This window comes from Euprymna scolopes, chromosome 12 (assembly GCF_053919585.1).
Source record: "Euprymna scolopes isolate OS-2025 chromosome 12, ASM5391958v1, whole genome shotgun sequence".
NCBI classification, from domain to species: domain Eukaryota; kingdom Metazoa; phylum Mollusca; class Cephalopoda; order Sepiida; family Sepiolidae; genus Euprymna; species Euprymna scolopes.
Genome location: NC_136493.1, coordinates 25,527,767 through 25,551,601, shown reverse-complemented (window position 1 = coordinate 25,551,601; position 23,835 = coordinate 25,527,767). Strand labels below are relative to the sequence as shown.

At 33.0% G+C, this 23,835-nt stretch overlaps 1 protein-coding gene across 2 annotated transcripts in view; it reads right to left on the bottom strand.

Moving 5' to 3' along the window:
* LOC145291209 (protein Abitram-like) overlaps positions 1-23,835 on the bottom strand; it is a 65,419-nt gene that overhangs the window by 5,514 nt on the left and 36,070 nt on the right. Inside the window, exons 3-4 of one of the 2 annotated variants that reach the window (XM_080136792.1) lie at positions 14,924-15,053; positions 5,609-5,755 (exon numbers count right to left, since the gene is read on the bottom strand). In XM_080136792.1, the coding sequence (XP_079992918.1) occupies positions 5,609-5,755; positions 14,924-15,053 (277 nt within the window). The remainder of the gene's footprint in view (positions 1-5,608; positions 5,756-14,923; positions 15,054-23,835) is intronic. The other variant, XM_080136793.1, reaches the window with a different exon arrangement.

Sequence of the window (23,835 nt, the reverse complement as noted above, 5' to 3'; positions counted from 1 at the left end):
GGAAGTATAATCCATAAAGAAAATAAACAACCCACTTTTAAAAGAGAAATTACAAGTTTTTTATATTTTATATTCGCAGTTTCGTGTTAGGGGTGTCAAAAATTCCCAAAAAATTCTGATACACCTAGTACTGAAATCCCATGAGATAACTAAGACCTACAAAAGCAAAAGAGCCATTAACTGGTTTACAATTGAAATGAACTAAGAGTAATAAGTTTTCATTGAACATTACTTTCTAAATAAATAGTATATATAGAAATTATGCTGAGATAAAAGTGTATAAGTATTTTCAGTATGAAAAATAATTTGTGAAACTATACATTTTGTATTATATTAATTAAATTGTGGACAAACAAACAAACAGGAATACGACTTCATTACAATAGATATGAACTACTTTAAAGTACACCACTCCTAAGAAAATATCAAACTTCTAAAAGATATTAACTGTAGTCATTAAAAATACAATTATGGAAATGATATTAGCGATCAATAATATTTCTTTAACTGTGTTATTTGATCAAGTTTTAGACAATGTCTTTTCTTTGTATGACATTATTTTTTTTTTTTTTAATCTTTTATCAAATGAAATATTGTGAAGAGACTTGGGAATGATCTAAATAATCATCTTGTATATTCGTCCAACATTCACAGGCAAAATGAATTGGAACAAATACATTGAGGACATTGCTAAAGCTGCTGCAAAGAAAACTACTCACACCAGAGTGCATCCTATATCTTTACAAAAGCTACAATTCACCCATGCGTGAAGTACTGTTGCAACATTTGGACTGGTGGTGTATCTACCACTAGCATTACAAGCATATGTTGTATTTTCGTGGATATCGACAATGTTACTTACCTAATGTGCTTAAACAAGTCATATCTTTTATATTTGTGGGTCAATTTTTAAAAAAATTACATTGATGAAAAGAGAATAAAATAAACATTCCAATGATGTTAATTTTCTTTTATGTGTTCAATATTTTCATGCTCCAAGTTAAAAATGAAAAAACAGTAAAAAAAATGACGACAGCAAAAAAGGAAACTGTGTTTACATTTCATACGTTACATTTGGATACATAAACGTGAGGTAAAATTTGATTGGATATGACTGAAATTTTGCAGGCTATATAAACATAGAAGTCCATCTCTACTGGACTTTCATTTATATTTTTACGACCACAGGGAGTAAAGTTACGACCGTGCAAAATTGATGAAGAATATTTCAAAATTGGTTAGATAAATCGGCATATATCATCCATTTTCATATAGATAATAGTTTCAGAATTATTTTCATGTATAATATGTAAATATTTGAAAATTATTAATTGTGCAGAAATTTCTTTTAAATGTTATCTTTTATAGAAATTCAAATCTGCTTAACGGGAAAACAGCTAGCTATGCGCTAATGCACTGCCAGCGCTGAGCTGACTAACGTATCCTCTTAAAAATAGAAAAATGTTTTTCTGTTTTCATTTTACTAGACTAGTCATTTTTTATTCTGAGTTTGTCGATTTAAAAAAATTATTTTAAAGTTTTTCAAATTTTATTTTCAAACAATTCTGAGCCAAAACTATTTTGTTGTTTTTAACGCTTTCAGTACATTGTCAAAAAACAAAATGTACGAAGTACATGCGTTTCTGTGATGGTATTTACAACTTCTTCCTTGTACTTAAGCTAGAATTGTTTATTAGTGGTCAAAAAAAAACAAATATATAACAAATAAAAGGTACTTGTGCACTTATGCTACCATGCTGAAATAATAACATTATTATTTAGAAACCCATTCTTAACATGGGGAGGGAAGGGTGTTTTAACTATTCTGTACTTTCACCTAACAATCCATCTATATATATAAAAGCGAAAATGTATGTATGTATGTACGCTTTTCCTCAATATCCACAAAAGGCTTCTTTTAGAGAAGCGCTCGCTCGCTTCACAACTTCTTAAAACTTTTTATATCATCTATAAATTGTAATATCTCACACTTAACCACGGAGCTCACCTGTCTATTTAATTTTATTGACTTTCAAACGTTAATTATTCCACATTTCCCGCATCGGCACGTGTTACATTCGGTTTTCGGTATAAACAAAAAGCGAAACTCGACTCTAATCACAGGCCCAGAGCCAGTGGTCTCTAGAGAGCTAACTAACGTTTGGTCAATGTCAACTTCGTCATATCAGACGGTAGCTTTCATTTCAAGACGAGGGAGCGGGTTTTTAAAAACAAACAAACCGATATATTGACCTCATTAAAAACTGTCCCACACAAAATGCTACCTGCTGAATAGCTATCGCCGTCACGTCAATCAAAAACGCGCACCTGTTTTTTTTTTCACAGTTTACTATTTTCCAACTGCGCGTTGTCAAGGTTTTTTTTTTCACGGGCACCTGTTTTTTTCACAGACACCTACAAACACCCGGGCAACACCGGGTACCCCTCGCTAGTATATCTATAAAAGTGAAAATGTCTGTGTGTGTGTGTGTGTGTATGTGTCTGTCTGTGTATGTACATTTCCCTACCAAATAACTGTCAATTTTTGGTCTACAGACACGAGATTTGGCATAAGGGGTATTAAGATTTGGGAAAATCTTTTTAATTCGATTTTGGCCAGAAATTTGGCTGTTAAGGAGTCAAAGTCCAACAATTTGACCTTTAAGAACTCTACCAAACTCCTCTGCCAATTTTAGGTCTAAACACTTGAAATTTTAAAAATAGGTTCCTTGGACATGGATCTAACTTTATAATTTGATTTAAGCCCAAAACAATAAATGTTAAGGGGTCAAAATTGGAATCAAAGTTTTAAAAAATTTGACCTCTGTGGTTTCTACCAAATTACTCAACCAATTTTTGGTCTAAACATTTGAAATTTTACATAAAGTGTATTCAGACATAGGATAAGCTTTTTAATCATTTTTTGCTGGTTGGCTTCCAAGGGGTTAAAGTTCAAAAGATTTTACCTTTGAGATCTCTAGCAAACTATTAAGCCAATTTTGGATCTAAACATTTGAAAATTTACATAAAGGGTATTCAGACATGCAGCAAGCTTTTTAATCAATTTTTGGACGAAAATTTGGCTGCCAAAAGATCAAAGTTGACAGAGTTGATCTTTGCAGACTCTACCAAACTCCTCTGCCAATTTTGGATCTAAATATTTGAAATTTTAGATGTAGGTTACTTGGACACGAGTCAAACATTTTAATTTGAATCCAAAACAATAAATGTTAAGGGGGTCAAAATTGGAGTCAAAGTTTTAAAAAATTCAACCTCTGGGGCCTCTATCAACTTTTCTCTATGGTAGTTAAGGAAGCCTATATTATAGAAAGGCATTACCGTACATATTCACACTTTTTAATATATACATATGCACATAAAGTTATGAACAGTACATAGGGCCCGAGCAAAGCTGGGCTGAACTGCTAGTTAAATAAAAAAAGATATCATGAAACTTGAATTTAACTTGAAAATACTATTTGAAAAAAATAGCACGGTAACATAAGTGCATAAGCACCCAAATAAATATTACCAAAGGCAAGATAAATTACTCTTCTACCTAGTTGGATAAGTTTTTAGTGTATTTATTTAATGTAAAATGTTTGTTTATTTCAAAAATTAGTTTCGAGCGTTACACAAGCACAAGAAAAATAGCCATGTGGTATCTCATGTCTTTGAAATATTAACAATGACTTAAAAATATACAAAATACTGTTAGAAATCCAACCAATAAATGACCTTGTGACATTTATTAGGTGAATTTCTAATAGTATTTTGTATAACTTTTTTTTTAACTCATTGTCAAGACCATTTTTTTCAATCTGTAAAACAAAACCCTTTTTTTTTAACTGAGGATATCTAAATAATAATAATAATAATTAGGCATTTCGATAAAAAATTTCATTGTGATGCATTTTGTAAATTTTTACCTTGTTAGGACCTTAACATTTTTCTTTAAAATGACTACTTTTTAAGGTTTTCAGGTATGCTGAAAACGAATATCGTATTTAAATTTTCCACAAATAAGTAGCTTTTCGGATATTAAGCAATGTCATTTCTTATGTTATCGTGGTGGCCATCTTGGTATGCATGTTTGTGCATAGTTTCTCAGGGTTGCATTTGCATGCTCGCACATACCAAGATGCCCACCAGCGATAACATAAGAAATGACATTGCTTAATATCCGGAAACCTACTCATTTGCAGAAAATTTAATTGCAATATTCGTTTTCAGCATACCCTAAAACCTATAGAAGTAATCATTTTAAATGTTAAGGTGGAAAAAAGGCAAAATATTACCATTTTATTTCTTTGTTTACGTAGTTGAATTTTCAGTAAAACAACAGAATAAAAATGACGAAAATTACCATCAACTCGTGAATATATAGTTGTTGCTGATCAGGATTCCTGGTACTGTGAGGATTCATGTAGAGTACGATTTATGGTTGCATCTAAGAAAATAGGGATATACTTTGGGCCAGATAGAGAGGATTTACAAAATTGAAAATTGGACTAGTCCCAAAATGCATAAGTTTTGGTCGACTATAGGAATTTCTCTTTTACAAAAATCCAAAATCTATATGAAAAATTTTCTTTGATTTATTTCTAATCTACTCAATTTTTTTCTTTTCTTTGAGGGGAGTAGTAAATACCGGCCATGAATGCTTTTTAGGCATTCAATGGCTACACCCAGATTAAGCTCTCTTTTGGTGGTGAGGCAGGTAAATACCTATTCTCAATAAAGCTATATTTAAATACCAGTATAATACTTAGTTTTGTTCATGAATAGGCACCCACTGTATGATACCATGCGCCAGTTTAAAAAAAAATTGAAATTTGTACATCTTAATTTATAATTCATGGCTTATGGTAAAGAGATACATCAAATTTGACTGCATAATCAGAAAGAGCACACAACTTTACATAAGAGTGCCAAGTTTCATGAGAATAGCTTGAAAAATAAATAAATGGTGGCGAAATTACTGAATTTCTTGAAATGTTGAGGTCCGTAATTTAACTCACTTTTTCTAAAGAAAAATGTCCACGAAAAAGCGTAAATTTTGGCACTTAAAATTCTCACAACTTTTGAACTACTGATGGTATTTGCATAATTCAAACGGTTTTAAGCATCTTTTACATATCTCTTTTCAAGCAAAATAAAATAATTATCTAAAAAGAAAAAATCAACTTGTAATGCTACTACCACTACTCTCTCACTCTTAAAAAGAGTGCAAAAAAAGTGTTTAAAATCTAATAAATCCCGAATGATCATCCAAGCTTCAATCGCCACAATGTTGCTTTCCTATGACTGCTTTACAAGTACATAGTCATGAGAGAGAGAGAGAGAGAGAGAGAGAGAGAGAGAGAGAGAGAGAGAGAGAGAGAGAGAGAGAGAGAAAAAAAAGAAGGATAAGTCAGTTTGTTGGGAAGGATAGATATTTCATAAAGCATCAAATGAATCTAGCAAAATTAAACCATCAAAACATAATTATTATAATGCCACAGATTTTTCTTGTATGTATATATATATATATATATATATATATATATATATATATATATATATATACACACAGTAAAATTCATTTAAAATAAAGAAAAAAAATTACCTTTTCTAAGAGCAAATTGGGATTTTTTATTAAAGCTTCATTGACCTCAATTAGTTGACCTTTGATACAGCTGAGCAGAGTGAATATTTTGCCACTATCACAGGTTATTTTACACAAAGGTGCATGAATTCCCAACCACTGTGCTCCCTAGTATGAAATTTTTGAAAAGTAAAAATATTATAAAGATTTGTTTTAAAGAAAGGCAAATAAAATCAATGAATATAAAACACAAAAATTTTTAATTGTTTTATATCTTTTAATTTTATTAAAACAATGAAAAATGTAAAAAAAATATATATATAAAACAATAAAAAAACAAAGTAAACAAAATAAAACAGTAAAAACAAAGTAAAACAAAAAATGTAATACAATAAAAAAAACAAAAAACAATAATAATGTAAAAATATATATATATATAAAACAATAAAAAATTATAAAACAATGAAAACAAGTGAACAAAAAACAAAGTAAAACAATAAAAAACAAAGTAAAAAAAAATGTAATACAATAAAAAACAAAATAAAACAATAAAAATGTAAATATATATATATATATATATATAAAACAATAAAAAATATAAAACAATAAAAACAAAGTAAAACAAAAAATGTAATACAATTTAAAAAAAAACAATAAAAATGTAAAAAAATAAAAATGTATAAAAAGGCTAAACAGACAATTTCCCACTTCATCATTGGCACCAAATCGACTGATGTTAAAAAAATCAGCCCCCATATTTTTGACTGCTTCAATAATTTCTGCACATCATCATTATGTTTAATTTGTTAAAATAAAAAATTTGCATTTGTAATATATTTAAATTTTGTTATGAAAATATTTAATTTATAAAAAGCAGTTTGAATTTATGATTTGTTAATCAAATAAAAAGAATGGTTTTAATTATTTTATAAAATATATAACATTATTCAGTTTTGTAAGTTTCCAAAATATTTTCAAAATAAAAACATTCTGATTTTATTATTTGCTAATAATTCAAAAAGTTTCTGAAAAAAGTAACAACTTTGGTGGGATTTTAACACTGGTGAGAATTACAGATTCAGGTTTGGCAGCAATGGCAGGGTGGGAATTTTTTATTTAATCAAAAGAATTTTTTAAAAAGGTAAAAAAAGAAAAAGTTTTACAGCAAAACAATTTTTTAAGTAAAAAAATAAATTTAAGTGAAATGTTTTTATTTTTTGTTAAGTAAAATAATTCTTTTAAAAAAGAAAAAAGTAAAAGAATTAAAAAAGAAACCATTATTTTCCATCAATATGATATAAATATTATATATCTAAAAGTTATGACAATACATACATGAATCTTATTTGATTCCCATCTATATATATAAAAGGCAAAATGTGCGTCTGTGGGGTTGTATGTCTGCCAAAGATTTTCGACACACGTGACTAACACTGACAAAATTGGTATCGTTTGAAAGGTCAGTCTCTTGGACAACAGATATTCGAAAATTGGGCAAAAACATTAATTCTTTGACTGTCAACTTGGTCGTTTTTACAAGGAGGGGGTCAGTTTTTTTCATCAACATTTTTGTATAGTCATCATATGCTTTGCAATGACTAAGCTTATTTTGAACAGCAGCGAGGTTGTATGTTGTGGTGGGCGCGGCGACTAAACTGTGCACTTTTTTTTTTTAACTTCCTTTTCCTCTTACCGTTACAGGTTTAAGCCTGCCTGCCTACTCCTTTCTTTTTTCTTTTGCGCTCGCACGGGTACTCACTGCTATTTTCATTTTTTTTAGAGCTTTTTGCAACAGTTTTTTTAGGGCTTTGTTGATCAATACCGCTACCATAAAACCTATCCACACCCAGGCAATGCCTGGGATTCCCTGCTAGTTTGCTTATAAAATGTATGAAAATGTATTATAAGAAACAAGGATAATTTGATCATTTGAAATCTTAATCCAAATGTAAAACAAACTTTCATTCATTCTAATCGCAGTACTATTTGATGTAAATAGGTTTTACATACTATCAAATACCATCTCGATCAAAAGATAAATAATTGAAATGAAACCTAGTAGGTGATGCCCTTTTCTCACAGAAGAGCCATTGCAAGCCTGTCTCCGCTTTATTGTTATTTTCATGGCAAGTACTTGTCTGCACTTGAATCTATGGTCCCTTCTTTGTAAACTTTCACAAAAAACACCCAACTAGCTACAACCACTATCAACAATTTCCCCCACTCTCTATCTGTGGCCAAATCTAAACAAATTCCATGAACAAAGCTTCTTTTGTAGATTGCTTGTCTGTGGAACACTGTTCTGCTGGCCTGCTTCCTAAGCAACTACAATACGGTAGATTTTGAGTTCTTGAAGTTTTTGAATCTACCTCTTAAATAATCAAATTATACCCAACTTACACCATTAACGAGGACTACACTACCACCTTATCCCTTATCCTCAAATGGCTTTCGGGTCTTGATAAGTGGTGACTCCTTTGTAAAAAAAAAGATGAAAGATACAAAAAAAATGCATTGATACATTCAATATCTCATTATGAACATACCCCACACATTTATTGCAGCAACTCTGAAAACCCACCCACTTGTTGTGCCGGTCTAAAGTTGTTTTCCGATCTAGTCAACCCGGCAATAAAAGAATTCTCCCACAAAAACTAAACCATAAGCACAATTTATAAACAAATAATAATGTATATTGGGGGGGGGGAATTAAGTGGTATTCACTTTCCCAAGGTTGAATAGCAGACTTGCAGAATGCCTTTTGCCTGACTAAGACCGAAAAACACAAGTCATATTGCAGGGCTCTACAGACAAAATTATCTTTAGTTGACCTTTGACAACTAAATATTTTCATTTACTAGCCAAATAAAAAAGTTACTACCCAAACTCATGTGATTTTTGGAATGTGACATCTTTGTTTTGTGACGATTACGTACATCATAAAGATCTTTCTGTATTATTTTTAAATAAGTGCAGTTCTAAATATGTACCAAATTTTCTGTTAAGACTCGGAGGTATAAACATTCGTATTGTTTCAGATGTTTTTCTTTTTAAAAAACCTTTGTTACAAAAATAGTATATTATTCTATTAAACATTTATCTCCTATATAATATTTTAACTGTAGAAATTCCCCCCTGGATCAAAATATTGTACGTTTGCAATAACAGATGCCACATACTAATTCATTATATCTAGGCTATTAGTCACTATCTTATGTAATTTTTGAACATGATTTTACACATATTAAGTTGTTATAATAAAATGCTACATTGCATCCTGTGAGCTTCTGATTTCTGCTCATCAACCACTACTCTTATGAACTTATCAGAGAAATGATTTAATAATTAAGACATTTCCAGTTATACCGTAGCTGGAGATCTTGTGAAGTAGACCTTTATACCATACTCTATCAAAGGCCTTTAATATGTCAAGAGTAATTGCCCTAGAAAGGAAGCCTCCATTGATTAGCATGGCAACATCAAGTACAGATATTTGTTGTTGCATAGAGTGTTTTCTGATATAAGAGGAAATACAGGGGTTGACAGCCTTGTTTGCATAGGGTAGAATTAGCTGCAAAGTTCTTGGCAAAGAGTTTGGCTATCTCTGATGCTGACCAGATTACCTCAGGTCCATTGATGATGGTTGGGATAGAACACAAGCTTCTGTTCAGGACCTGGTTTGCTATTTGCCAAAATTGGTGGGAACCAAGCCACTGCTCAGCTACTTTGGACTTAGTGGACTGAGCAATCGAGAAATTGTGACAGAACCTCCCCCTTGTCATCGGTCTTGTTTGAGTGGGTTAACCATTCCACATTGTAAACGGACATGAATGTAAGCCAAAGGATAAGCAGACAGGATGTGGTCAGTTTTCTCAGATATGCTCTTAAAGATAGTAACTCTGCGGTTGTAGGGGTGATAGAGGGCAAATATAAACACAGTGGTGTGAGCAAGTGCAACTCAGAAACACACATAGGGTAAGTTAGAATCTTCTACCACAAGGAAAGCCATCTTTTATGTAGGCACATATTCCATGCTCATGGCGATCTTGGGGTCAGATTTGGATGTTAAATTAGAATATCCTTTAATTACAAACTTACAATGCCAGTTTCGCTTAGGAATAATAGGTATGGTTTAGTTTCCAGTAATTGGGTTTCAACCTCTCGAAGGTTGGAACGTAGACCCCTGATGTTGGTTGGTTGGTTGGTTGGTTGGTTGTTTTACGGCATATCAACCTTTTTCAGGTTATTTAATGCCGAATCTAGTTATTTTGAGGAACGATTTTTAATGGAGTATATTTTTTTAAAGTCAGATTCTATTTAACCCATAGTTGGGACCCTAACAGGTACTACCACTCCGGGTCAGAGTGGACCTGGGAGCAATGGTAATTAAAGGGTGGCTCCACACTCCCCAAAGCCCGCAAGGTGGGGCCTCACCATCGGATATAGTTTTAGGTCATATCCAGGACCACCCTGATGTTGGAGAAGGAGACATGGTACTGAGGGGGGTCTACGTTGAACGTTGGAGTTGTGGGTTTATTCGTGTATTTTTTCTGGAGACTTTTCATGATGGAATTTTGGGATTTGTGTAACAAGTCAACAGATTTGGTTAGAGCAGGGCAAAGAGGGAAAGTAAGAGAGAATAAGAAATATTTTTTTTGTAGCACATGATAAGGTTAAGCCCTATCAATTACTCACTAACATGGCATCGAGAAGCCTCACCAGAAGCTACTGCATGGTCCAGAATCCGTTCACGAAATGGCAATACAGCAGCCCTAGTAATTTGCACCTGTTGATAGGACAGCCTCCTTAGTGGTTAGTCCAATGTTCAGGACCCTGCCGATCAGGTGGATAACGCCAGGCCAGATAAAACGTTTACCTCCAGTACCTTTATTAGTGACATAGCCACAAGGATAGTCATAGAAACAGAAAATTTCCGACATATCAGGCTACTGTTCACACAAAAATACTGCCGACCTAGAATACAGCTTTGTCAGAAAAATCACTCGTAAATGAGGACTGATGGAGAAATATATATATTTTTTTTTTTTACATAGGTATCACCACTTATCAAGGCCAAGAAGTCACTGGAGGATAAGGGTTAAAGAGTATACAGTAGACAATTGGACAATATAGTAATCGTTACTAATGGAAATTCGGTAAATTTGTTAGCAAGTGGAACGGCTCATCAAGAACTTGTTTACATTGGACTTGAAGAATTAGGAGCTGCCAATATTGCATCCACAATGCATTGTCAACTCTTCATTAAAAAATATAATAATGATAACAATAATAAGTATTGTATTTAATCTAAGTTACATTGAATTGTTTAGAAGAAAGTATGACAATAGATTCCTCTCTTACTAACTGAAAATGAGTAGAATTGTCAGATCTATTTATGATATTTCAAAACCGATTATACATTTAATAAAACAATCAAATAAAAAATATAAATAAAAAACAGAAATAAATATAATTAATAACAGCATTTGCATTTAATAAAAAAGAAAATATTGCAAAATCACCAAAGCATTTGTGTTCAATTGCAAACTATTAAGGATAGTTTTTGCTTGAAATAAACTTCAGTGTTCACAACTTTTTAAAAAACAAGCCGTTGTTACCTGCTATGGTTTGGTAGTTGGACTAGTATGTTGTTTTATCGGGATACGAGGTTCAGGAGGAGGGGGGGGGGGGTAAAGAAAACAGAATTATCGGATCTATTTATGCTACATTTAAAATAAACTTGCCAGATAAAATCAGTAATCTGACTGATGTAAGGATTAGTGGTCACTATTTTGACCACCTAGAGATTAACCAGAAAATAACATCCAGATGATTTTATCTGGAGCCCATCTAAGAAAATTATTTTTCCCTTTTGAAAATGATAGAAATTGACATGACTTCTTAATTTACTCCAAAAACAATTTCATTCTTCAAATGGTTTGCTTATATACAGTCCAAGATTGTCTAATCTGCGTACAATTGGCAAGAATATGACAAGATTTCGATGTTAGTTGGCATGACCATTGAAGACAAAATCATCTGGGTATCACCATTTTGGTTTCTTCTATCATTCTGCAGCCAAACCCATGGCTGTTTTTGAGACAAGTAATATTGGCATTCATTACAATTTTTTCTGCACCCACAAAGCACGAATTTCTCATTAAACAGGGTTCGTACAGATCTTCAATGTTCATTTTCAAGGATGTTTCAAAATTTTTCAAAATCTTCTCCAGACAAAATTCAAGTTTTCAAAATAAATTTTGGGCTCTGTTTTACAATCCACAGTAATTCGAAAAAGTGATAAAAAATAGGAATTTGTCATAGGAGAGTCCCATCCACAGAAGTTATTTTTTAGTTGTCGGGTAGAATCATTTTTATTTATGGTGGCCGCTACCTAGTTCCTCACCCCCAACCCAAAAAAATTGAATTATAAATGAACGCAAACACAAAAAGAAATTTTAAATCCCCCCCCCCCAAAAAAAAAGAGTGAGAAAAAAATTTGCGATAATTGAAAACTAGGCCAACCGGGTCATAAAATAAATGGTTACATCCCTTTATCACAAAACTACCTAAGGTACCTACTATGCAATTTCAAAACAATTTATTTCAATTTTATTTTCAATATTTAAAATATATTTTAATGGCATTTTTATTAATCCTTAAAAAATAATTTCATAGTATTTTTTTTTTTTTTTTTTTTTTATTACATTTTCACCCCAAACAAGTCAAATTGCCACTTTGGTGTAGGGGGCTACTATCAGGGGCAACACTACTGGGGTACTATGTAGGGATTTGGGCAGCAAGGCGTCGGTTCACGTTACACTTGAACTTCTGCACGTCAGTACTGTTGGGGAAACAGGGACCTGGAATGGAATTCCAGAGTCTAGCGGTTCTGGGGAAGAAACTATTGGAGTAAAAAGATCTTTTACATCTAGGGATCTCTACAGTGTGGGGGTGGGATTTAGCAGCCTGTCGGGTTTGTCGAGGGTGCTCACGTCGTGGGGGCACAAGTGATTGCAGTTCGTCAGAGCATTCACCACTAAAATACTTGTAGAAAAGACAGAGGGATGCAACATTTCGTCGATGGGACAGAGGCTGAAGCTTAGATGCCAGTTCAGGGCCTATCAGGTTTGCGACTCTCTTTTGAACCTTGTCAAGGAGCGAGAGACTAGTAGCAGATGCACTAGCCCAGATGTGGCAGCAATACTCCATACATGGGCGAATGGTGGCCTTATAGAGGTACAGAATACTTTCGGGTGTTAGTTGTTTTCTAGCACGGTAGAGAGAGCCCACCTTTCTTGCAGCGGCCCTGGCAATGCCTTCAATGTAATTGTTCTAACTCATGTTTCCTGTGAACGTTAGGCCAAGGAGTTTGAAAGATGGACTCTCAGATAAAGAGTCGTTGGCCATTGCTATGGGTGGTAGAGAGGGTTTCTTGTAATTATTGAATGAAACTAGTTTAGTCTTGGCAGCATTGAACGCGACCAACCACTTTTGTCCCCATTCCACTACAGATTGGAGGTCTTCCTCTAGTGTTTCTGCCATTTCTTTAGAAATGTGTTCATTCGTCTTCCTGTCGTGCCTGCCATAGAGTGTAGTGTCATCAGCATATATACCCATCTCAGAGGCAATGTTGTCGGGGAGGTCATTTATGAATATCAGGAACAATCAGGAACAATTTTATTTTTAATATAACACAAATTTTTTACTGGACATAGAGAATACAATTTTCAAGGCCTTTCAAAACATTTTCAAGGTAATAGAAATAAGGCTTTTTCAAGGCAAAAAAGGGGAAAGGATTTGTGTATATGTTAATCAGTTATAAGTTAGAACACCCAGTTTTAATTTCTATTGATGGAGATCTTTTATTGTCTTTATATCTACATATTATTTGGTCATAACGACACTTAATGTCAAGTATTTTGGACTCCAGTTATCTCTATGTAATCTATATCAAAAATTTAATATATTTATATATATATATATATTTTTATTTTAATTTCTTATTTAATTCATCTATTTTTTTTCATATATTAGTAAAAATAGTAACAGTATTATTTTACATTTTTTTTATTGGGGAAGTGGATCCACTGGAGAGCCATGTATTAAACAGCAGTCCTGTTTTTAAATCTCCGAAACAGCTACATGGTAAGCAGCTGATGATCCGCGTTTTCTATTTACAAAATTTTAGTTAAGGTTTTCTCTTTTCATTCTCATGTAGTTAAATTCTGTTTTAAAATTGAATACTTTTGCGAAATCAGCTTATGCAAAAGCTAAGTCTATTTCTATTTAACAATTTTAGTAAAGGCTTTTTGGGTTTTTTTTTTCTTCATCCATATATAAATGAATTCTCTTTTGTCATTATAAACATTTTAGAAGTCTGATTATGTAAGTGCTAAGTTTGCGATAGGTTAAAATTAATATATTTTTTGTACTTCCGGGAATTTAAACTGCATTCTTTATTTTTATTTTTGCATTTTTTTATTCAAAGCTTCTTTAGACTATATATATATATATATATATATATATATATATATATATATATACATATATATATATATATATATATATATATATATATATATATTTCTGCTTCAATATGTTTTCTTCATTTATATTTCCTTTTTCTATATACCAATCCTTATTAAGAAGCTCAGTGTAATTACAGAGCATATAATGAATAAATGACAAAAGTCTATATTCCAAATTTTATGATGTTGACCATCTTACAATTTAATCCTTTAATTCGGTTGACGTTTACAATTCTTGACAGTATCTGTTTTGTAGCACAAAATCATTCACTTAATTATTATATCAATCAATGAATCTATTTTGCCCTTAGCTCATCAGAAGAAATAGCAACTATTAATCCACTAAAATGAAATAAAATGCATGGGCATGATAAAAAATTCAAAAATTATTATTTGCATTAAATTATGCCATTTCTAACTTCCACATCATGAAATTCGGAATATAGACTTTTGTCATTTATTCAATAGTTTTTTTTACATAAAGTGACTTCATGCCTTGTCCTAGAGTGATTTCCATTAAAAAAAAAAAAAAAAAGCACAAACTGGTTATCATCTCTCAGCCTACCAGTAATTCCACTATACTTTCATTACACAGAATAGTCAATATAAAATTTCCCAGCATTTTAAAACAAATATTTGTCAAATGAATGTCATGGATTTATTTTAGTATAGCTATTTTCTCATGTCAGTATAAATATCTCAAAAAAAATTTAACAAACAAAAAAAAAAAAAAAAATAGTTAAAAGAAAATTTAGTGAAGAATGCAGAAAAATGTTAAAAATAAACATTTTTGCAATATATTCACCCTTTTACTTTTCCCAGAGACTTTGTTATTCATTCGGTTCAAATCTTGTGACACTTGAAAGCTGACACTTTCCACCTTGTGATTCTGGGTAAACAAACAATGGCTTCGAGCAACCGTCACAATACAAACTCTGCAGAGAAAAACGAAAAACAAAAATTTAATCTTTTAAAATGTCAGTAAACATAAACGAAGATTCAAGATGAGTTGACAATCTACATACAAAGACGCTCCATCATTTTTCATATTAATTGTTCCTGGTTCTATTTTCTCTGATTTTAAATATCATCCTAGATTTTTAATATTGGAAAATTATTGCTGACAATATACAGCATACTGTGTATTGAGCTGCTTTTTTATGCTATTGTTTAAATAGATATTACTAAACACGCAATGATTAAGTTAGAGGCTGGAAATAACTAAAGTATTAATATATATTATATGAGTATGTTTCAAGTCAATGATTAACCTAGATCGTAATGGGTTAAAAAAAAACCTTCTCATAAATAAAGTTCTTTAATAATGAAAAAGATCTTTTTTTATATAAATTGTGACAATTTCAAATATACATATAAGTAACGAAAAAGAGATATATAGTATGTAATAAGATATTATAGAGATATATATATAGTATGTGGTAAGTTATCAAAATAACTATGGCACTGATGCTACACAGAGGCTTCCACATTTGATCCTACAGACAATCATCAGGCTAAAATCCATGGAATTAGTGTTACCGAGTGTTTTTTATACAAATGTGGTGTCTAGTTAGCCAACCAATCAGATTCATTGTTATTCCTACACACAGGTTAACGTTTTGATTAGCTGATGGGTACAAAGGTACAGCTGACTTCTATTTCCTCCTCTTTTTCTCTGTTTTATATTGGGATGATCCATCCTTTTTTGTGAATGTGTTAAATGAATAGATGATCTTATTCTAACATTTATATTTAGGAGTTGGATTAGTCGGAACACCCTCCCCTTGACTGGAGAAACTAAACAAGAATCGGACAATCAAGCCTTTATGTGCTTTAAACTTAACATGCAACATAACTTTAGCTATTTTTATTTTCTCTACCAGTCTCCCTCGACCCAGGACTGTACCCTAATAAACAAAGTCTCTGACAGCATAGATACAGCACTTTCCCTCGACACTAGCGCACAAGTGCATGTATTTGGTGACTTCAATGTCCACTACAGCAACTGGCTTGGATTTTCTACTCACACAGACACAGCTAGTATGACTACATATAGCTTCTCTATATCTCATTCCCTATCACAGATGGTTACGTTTCCAACCCATTTCCCAGACCAGCAAGAACAACACACATCACTTCTAGATCTGTTTCTGACCACGGTTCCCGATGACTGTGTAACTAATGCCCACAGCCCACTTAAGAACACCGATCATGCAGTGGTAATAGTTGAAATAGCCCAAAACTTTAGAGCCAAAACTGAAGAGCCACTGCTCAAAACAACGAGATATTATAAAAAGGCTAACTGGGAAGCCTTCAGGGATCTCATCAGGGACGCCCCATGGCAAAATATCTTTTCACTTCCTGCTGAACAGTGCGCAAATGAGACCACTGAATGGTTCAAAACAGCAATTGAAGCATATGCTCCCATAAGGAAATTTTATAGAAAGCCCCACTCTCCCCAATGGTTTACTTCTACTTGTGCAGCTGCCATCACGCAAAGGCAGCATGCGTACCGCAGATTTAACCGACATAAGTCCAGTTCAAACAGGCAGAAGTATATAGAAGCCAGAAGTAACTGTAAGAAAGAAATAGCGACAGCTAAGAGAGAATTTACTAAAACCACCAAAAAACGCTCCGAAGCACAGAAATTAGGGATCCGCAACTTCTGGAAAATCTACAACAGTGTAGTAAATAATGAGCAATCAACAATCCCCCTACTATCCAACAATCATGAGGTTGTTTGCCCTGCAACTCAGAAGGCTAACATGCTTGCCAGTCAGTTTGCCTCCAACTCCACACTGGACCCTGCCAATCACCCCCTTCCTGACTTTCCTTTGCGGACAGACGCCACACTAGATGATCTGAAAATCACCCCTTCTCAGGTGCATGCTATCATAAAAAATCTTGACACTGCAAAAGCATGTGGACCTGATCTCATCCCGGCTGTGCTATTAAAAAAGTGCTCCGTCAAAGTAGCTCCAGTTCTCTCCAAACTTTACAACAAATGCCTTAATGAATCTTGCTTTCCTGCCTGCTGGAAAACTGCTTCTGTAGTACCAGTTTTCAAGAATTCTGGCAAAAGAACTGACCCAGTAAATTATTGCCCCATTAGCCTCCTCTCACTTTTCGCCAAAATATTTGAGACAATAATTAACCAAGCTCTAGTCCATCACCTTACAGATGCTAAACTTTTGACTGACCAACAATATGAATTTAGACAAGCCCGTTCCGACAGCAGACATCCTAACTGTAATCTCAGAACGTATATACCAGTCACTGGACAAAGCGGGGGAGGGTAGAGTGGTAGCTCTAGATATATCTAAGGCTTTTGACAGGGTATGGCATGAAGGTCTTCTCAGGAAAATCAGATCATATGGTATCACTGGAAGAATACATGACATAATTAAATTCTTCTTAGATAAGAGAAAAATCCAGGTTGTCCTCGACGGTTGTACATCTAAACAATATGATATAAATGCAGGAGTGCCTTAGGGGTCTATCCTGGGACCTCTGTTATTCCTAATATTCATAAATTACCTCCCTGACAAAATTGTCTGTGAGATGGGTATATATGCTGACGACACCACACTCTATAATAGCCACAACAGGAAAACAAATGAACACATATCTAAAGAAATGGCAGAAGCACTAGAGGATGACCTCCAATCTGTAGTGGAATGGGGACATAAATGGATGGTCACATTCAATGCTGTCAAGACTAAACTCGTTTCCTTCAATAATTACAAGAAACCTTCTCTACCACCAATAGCAATAGCCAATGACTCTTTATCTGAAAGTACATCTTTTAAACTCCTCGGCCTAACGCTCTCAAGAAACATGAGTTGGAACAATTACATCGAGAGTATTGCCTGGACCGCTGCGAAGAAGGTAGATTCTCTCTACCGTGCTAGAAAGATACTAACGCCTGAAAGTATCCTATACCTCTATAAGGCCACCATTCGCCTATTTATGGAATATTGTTGGGCTGGTGCATCTACCACTAGTCTCTGCTCCTAGACAAGGTTCAAAAGAGAGTTGCCAATCTGATAGGTCCTGAACTGTCATCTAAGCTTAAGCCCCTGTCCCATCGACGAAATGTTGCATCCCTCTGCCTTTTCTACAAGTACTTTAATGGTGAATGCTCTGACGAACTGCAAGCACTTGTGCTCCCTCAACGTAAATACCCCCGACAAGCAGCTAAATCCCACCCCTTCACAATAGAGATCCCTAGAGGTAAGAGAGCCTTCTACTCCAGTAGTTTCTTCCCCAGGACAGCTAAACTTTGGAATTCCCTGCCAGATCCCTGCTTCCCCAACTGTACTGACATGCAGAAGTTCAAGTGCAACGTGAACCAACATCTTGCTGCCCAACTCCCTACACAGTATCCCTGATGCCCATGTTCCTGATAGTACCCTCCAACAACAAAGTGGCAATATGCCTTGTTTGGGGTGAAAATATAATCAAAAAAAAGTCTAGGTTTCTATTTAATTTTTGTTTTTAGTTTGCTTTTTTTATTTAATTATTTTGTTTTATTTTTCTTGTGATCATTATCCTAAAATAAAGTTTATTCCATGTATACAGTTGTTTGCTATTTCACTTCCACAGTTTAATAAGTTTGGGCATTTTAAGTTTAGAATGTAAAATTTTTCATTCAGACATAATCTACACAAGTCATCAAAACTTTTACATGTACTGGCCTTGGCCTGTCATACTATTTTCTATTTGACTATTCGCAAATGTCCATTTTCTTTAATGTACTCTGTTGAAGTAAATACTGGAAATTGATACATATAATTATGTAACTACTTCATTTAATCACATAAATTAATATACGAATATAAATTTATGCGTAAACTTTAAGTATTTACTTCAACAGTGCTCAATATGTAGGTAGAGCTAGGAAGTAGGTTATAAAATATATATGGCGATTAAGCTACACAGAATATTCTGCGTTTCATCCACGCTAGGATTCTTCAGGCTTATGACTGATTAATCGTAGCGTGGATGAAACGCGGAATATTCTGTATAGCTTAATCGCCATATATATTTTATAACTAACTATATATATATATATATATATATATATATATATATATATATAGTGTGTGTGTGTGTAGTATTGCGAGGAATTCTAAATTTCTACTACATACCTATCCCACAGAATGCTTCAAGCAAACTACATATCAATTCTATATAATTTATTAAGGTTTTTTTTTGTTGATGCTATTGTTTGTGCAGATAAAAGTCACTTTGTGTGTCTACGTGTGAGTTCCTTCCACAAAGGTTCCAAAACAGCTGAGCCTATTTTTGCAATTTCACACAAAGCTAATTTATGTCTGGTAATGTTCGTAGATATGTTTTGTGCAGCAATTCATCTGACAAGTATCAAGAACTGAAAAATCTGAACTTAAAAATAGCGTTTCTATCTTATAGATAAAAAAAATAATTTTTATAGGGGAATATTTTACATTACACTGGAAAGGGAGATAATAAAATTTCGGTAAATCATTTCTCCTTAAAAAACAAATTTATTATAATCTGGAGATATAGCTTAGTGGTAGAGCATTCGACTGCAGATCGAATGACTTCTTGTTCAAGCCTGGGTGTACCTCAGCATTTTATTTTCATTTTTTCTTATTAATGAGTTCAATTTACGATAAAAAAAGAGGAACCATCGCTGCAAATCATTTCTTCCTTTACATATTTTAAAACTAAACATTAATCAGAAGTGACTTTTCCAGGGCATTCATCATCAAACCCAAATATCAGCTGGCATGATATTGTAAACAAATGCGGACCAAATTTGATGAACGACATTATCACTTTTTTTTTTTTTTGCAAATTAGTCCACCAGGCAAATTATTCCTCATAATATATAATAGAGAATTGATCCTATAATAATTCATATGCAATCTGCATAAATTAAAATATTATGTTCAAGCGTATTATACGATCGGGCAACGTCGAGCAGCCAGTTAGTTATTAAATAAAGGATTACTTATTCTGCAAGGCTGGGTATAAGTATAAATACCCTAAAGTGAATATTCTGTACAAATTATTTTTCATTTTGTGGTATTATTTGTTTATGTCCATCTCCACAGACTAAATAATCGCTTGTTTAGTAATATTATCTACATAAATAAGAGCATCAACAAAAAAATAGTAACTTAATAAATACAGAACATATGTTGCTCATCAGCCTAAAAAAATAATAATAATTTGTACATTTACATACAATAAAGACCTGACTTCAACTTTTTTTTTTTTTTTTTTTTTTACATAGGCATCACCACTTATCAAGGCAAAGAGGCCACTCGAGGATAAGGGTTAAAGAGTGTACAGTAGAAATTGGACAATATAGTAATCGTCAGTAATGGAAATTCGGTAAATTTGTTAACTTATATGGAACGGCTCATCAAAAACTTGTTTACATTAGACTTGAAGACAACCATATTATAGTCAGCAGGAAAGCAGGAAAACGGAAGACAATTCCATAGGCGTGCAATACTAAGAAAGAATGGAAATCTACGTCTAGGTTTAGGCACAGATAAAGAGTGGGGGAAATTATTGAAAGTGTTTTCTGCTAGATGGGTGTTTCTTGTGAAAGTTTGGCAAGGGGGGACCATAGATTGGAACTCAGTCGAGCACTTACCATGAAACTTAATTACCAAAATATCAGAGAACATGAAATAGGTCACTTTGTTTAAAACTGAATTAATAAGTATTATTTGGACATATTTATTCTCATTGTTGGTTGTTATATTCACAATGTTTTGACTGATGTAACTTCCAACCTTCTTTAGATGCATTGTTGTTAAGGTAAACAGATTGAAAATAGTTAATTCATATAATATAAATTGTATAGATTCTGATATACTTTTTAATACATAATGTAGTTCAACTAAAATGTAATATATTATTCTTATATTCTAATATATATTTTTTTCCAACAGCGTTTTAAACAATGACTTTATTGATAGAATAATATATATCTGCCTATTTTACTGTGGTAATATCAATCCTCAACTCAAAAATTATAAAACAAAACAAAAAAAAAAAACTTCTTACTCTAACAAAAGCATGGCAGATTATTTTTTGAAATAACATTGACTACACCATTTATATTTTCCAAGACAATGTGTCATATTTAATTATTTTGTTAATATTTTTTTATTTAAATATTTGCTTTGCATGTTCTGTCCAATTTATCTTTTTAATCAGTTAAGTATTCTTTTACGTTTACACAGACACATTTGCATTAATTAAATTACTCCTGATAAGATTACATGTTCCGGCGTCTAAGCTCTGCAATACTTATGTTAGATATAAAGTAAGATGGACATTATCAAAATTAGCATATTATAACTTTGATATTACAACAGTCAAGTTAGGACTGTTTACTTTAGTTGGTAACTCAGAGCTTAGGTCTTGATAAAACACATCGACCCCTAAATTTTAACAAACTGACATTAGAAAGGGTAATACCCTGTTTCAATTACCTATTTCTTTGACTCTGTTCATTTAGCATCATATTTCCCTTATCTAGGGATCAGACGGGTTTGATATTCCATAAGCTCATGGTTCCGCAGTTCGACTGTTTCCAAATTTCACTCTTGTAGAATCTTGTCTAATTACCTGTTTACAATCTTCCTTGGTTGACCACTCTTTCTGCGATTCAAGACATGCATGCTTCTGCACTAGCAGGAATGCTCTACATAACTGTACCAACATAACAGGTTTATCCGTAGGCTAACTATGACGGCCAACGCCAGGCAGCCAGCTAGTTATTAAATAAAAGATTATTTATTCTGCAGGAATTTCATGGAAAAGTTTGTGCAATCATATTATTTTATTATTGGAATCCTTTGAGATGAGTAAGTTGTATATTAATTTATTTATTTGTAGACTGTTATCCTCATCTTCATATTTGTTTCACAACATTTCGGCCAACTATTCCTCTGGTTTTTGTCAGATTGTTAACCGTGACGAGAATGGAATGCTGAGTCTCTTAACTGTATCCTCAGTAATTACTGCCTTGCATAGTTGTTTTCATCTCACCATGTTTTCTGGCCGGCTTTGGTTAGGATTGAAACCATTATCTTCAGACAATGCTCACCTGGAACCGTAGAAATTCAATGCCTCTATCCACCACCTGATGAAGGTCAGAGGAATAGTTGGCAAAAACATTGTGAAAAACAACTATGAAGATGAGGATAACAGTGCGCAAGTAAAGAAATAAATCGTACCATCATGTTGCAACGTACATTTAATATAGAAAAGACATGCTAATCGAGTATGTAACATTATGGAATTAAAACACACCTGAATGGCATATTTATTATAGAAAATATGGGAGTTTATTTTCTTGAAAAAAACTTTTTTTACATTAAAATAAAATATGCATCAAGTGCGCTTGAAAGCCAAATACAACGTAATATTAAGAAAAAAAAAAATATTTTACTTGTTTGAAATTTATCACAAATATATTTCAAAGATATACTCCATCTTCAGTGTGTTGTTTTGTTTCTTTTTTCCTTTTCTTCTTCCTTGCCATGTTGTAAATTTAGAGAAAGAAGTCTGTTTGTAAAGAGCCGCGCATTGTATCTAGCGGTTGTATTTTGAAATGTTTGAACTGTGCGTAGGCAATGTGAGAAAAACGTCAAAGAATGAGAGATCATATAGAAACGTAGTTTTAATTTGAATAAAATAAAATACGCATCAAGTGCGCTTGAAAGCCAAATCACAACGTAATATTAGGAAATAAATATTATGTTGTATTCTTATTCTTTGACTTTTTTTTTATATTATTTAACTGGAATTCATTATTGAGATGAGTATTATTTATTAATTTATTGCGGACTATTATTCTTATCTTTCTTAGTTGTTGTTTCGGCTAACTACTCCTCTGGCTTTCGTCAGGTGGTAACCGCGACGGGATAGGAAAGCTGTGAAACAACATCTAAGAAAGATAAGGATAAGAGTCTGCAATAAATAAATTAATAAATAAAACCTTTTTTTTCATATAGTTTTTTTTTTTTCTCAAGAACACTTTTTCCTATATTAATTTATTTTTATTTCGGACTATTATTCTCATTTTTATTAGTTGTTGTTTTTATCTTTGTTGGTTTGTTTATTCACAACATTTCGGCCAACTATTCCTCTGGCCTTCGTCAGGTGGTAACCTCGACGGATAGGAACTTTGAATCTCCTAACTGCATTCTCAGCAATTACTGCCATCCGTAGTTGTTATCGTCTCACCACGTTTTGGCCAAGTAAACCTCTGGCACGCTTTGGGTAGGATTGAAACCGCTATCTTCAGACAATGTCCATCTGGAACCGTAGAGATTCAACATCTCTATCAACTGCGCCACAGGCCCCGAAGGGCGATCAAGGTTGGATTCTTTGATCTTATAAATCCATGTTTATTTATTATCTGATCTTCCATAGTCGGGTCCGTACCGATTGGTATATATATATTATTCCTTAATTGGAATTCATTTTTGAGATGAGCATTATATATATTAATTCATTTTTATTTCGGACTATTATTCTCATCTTTATTAGTTGTTGTTTTCATCTTTATTAGTTGTTGTTTTTCACGACGTTTCGGCCAACTACTCCTCTGGCCTTCATCAACGTGGTGAGACGACAACAACTACGGATGGCAGTGATTGCTGAGAATGCAGTTAGGAGATTCGAAGTTCCTGATGAATTCCA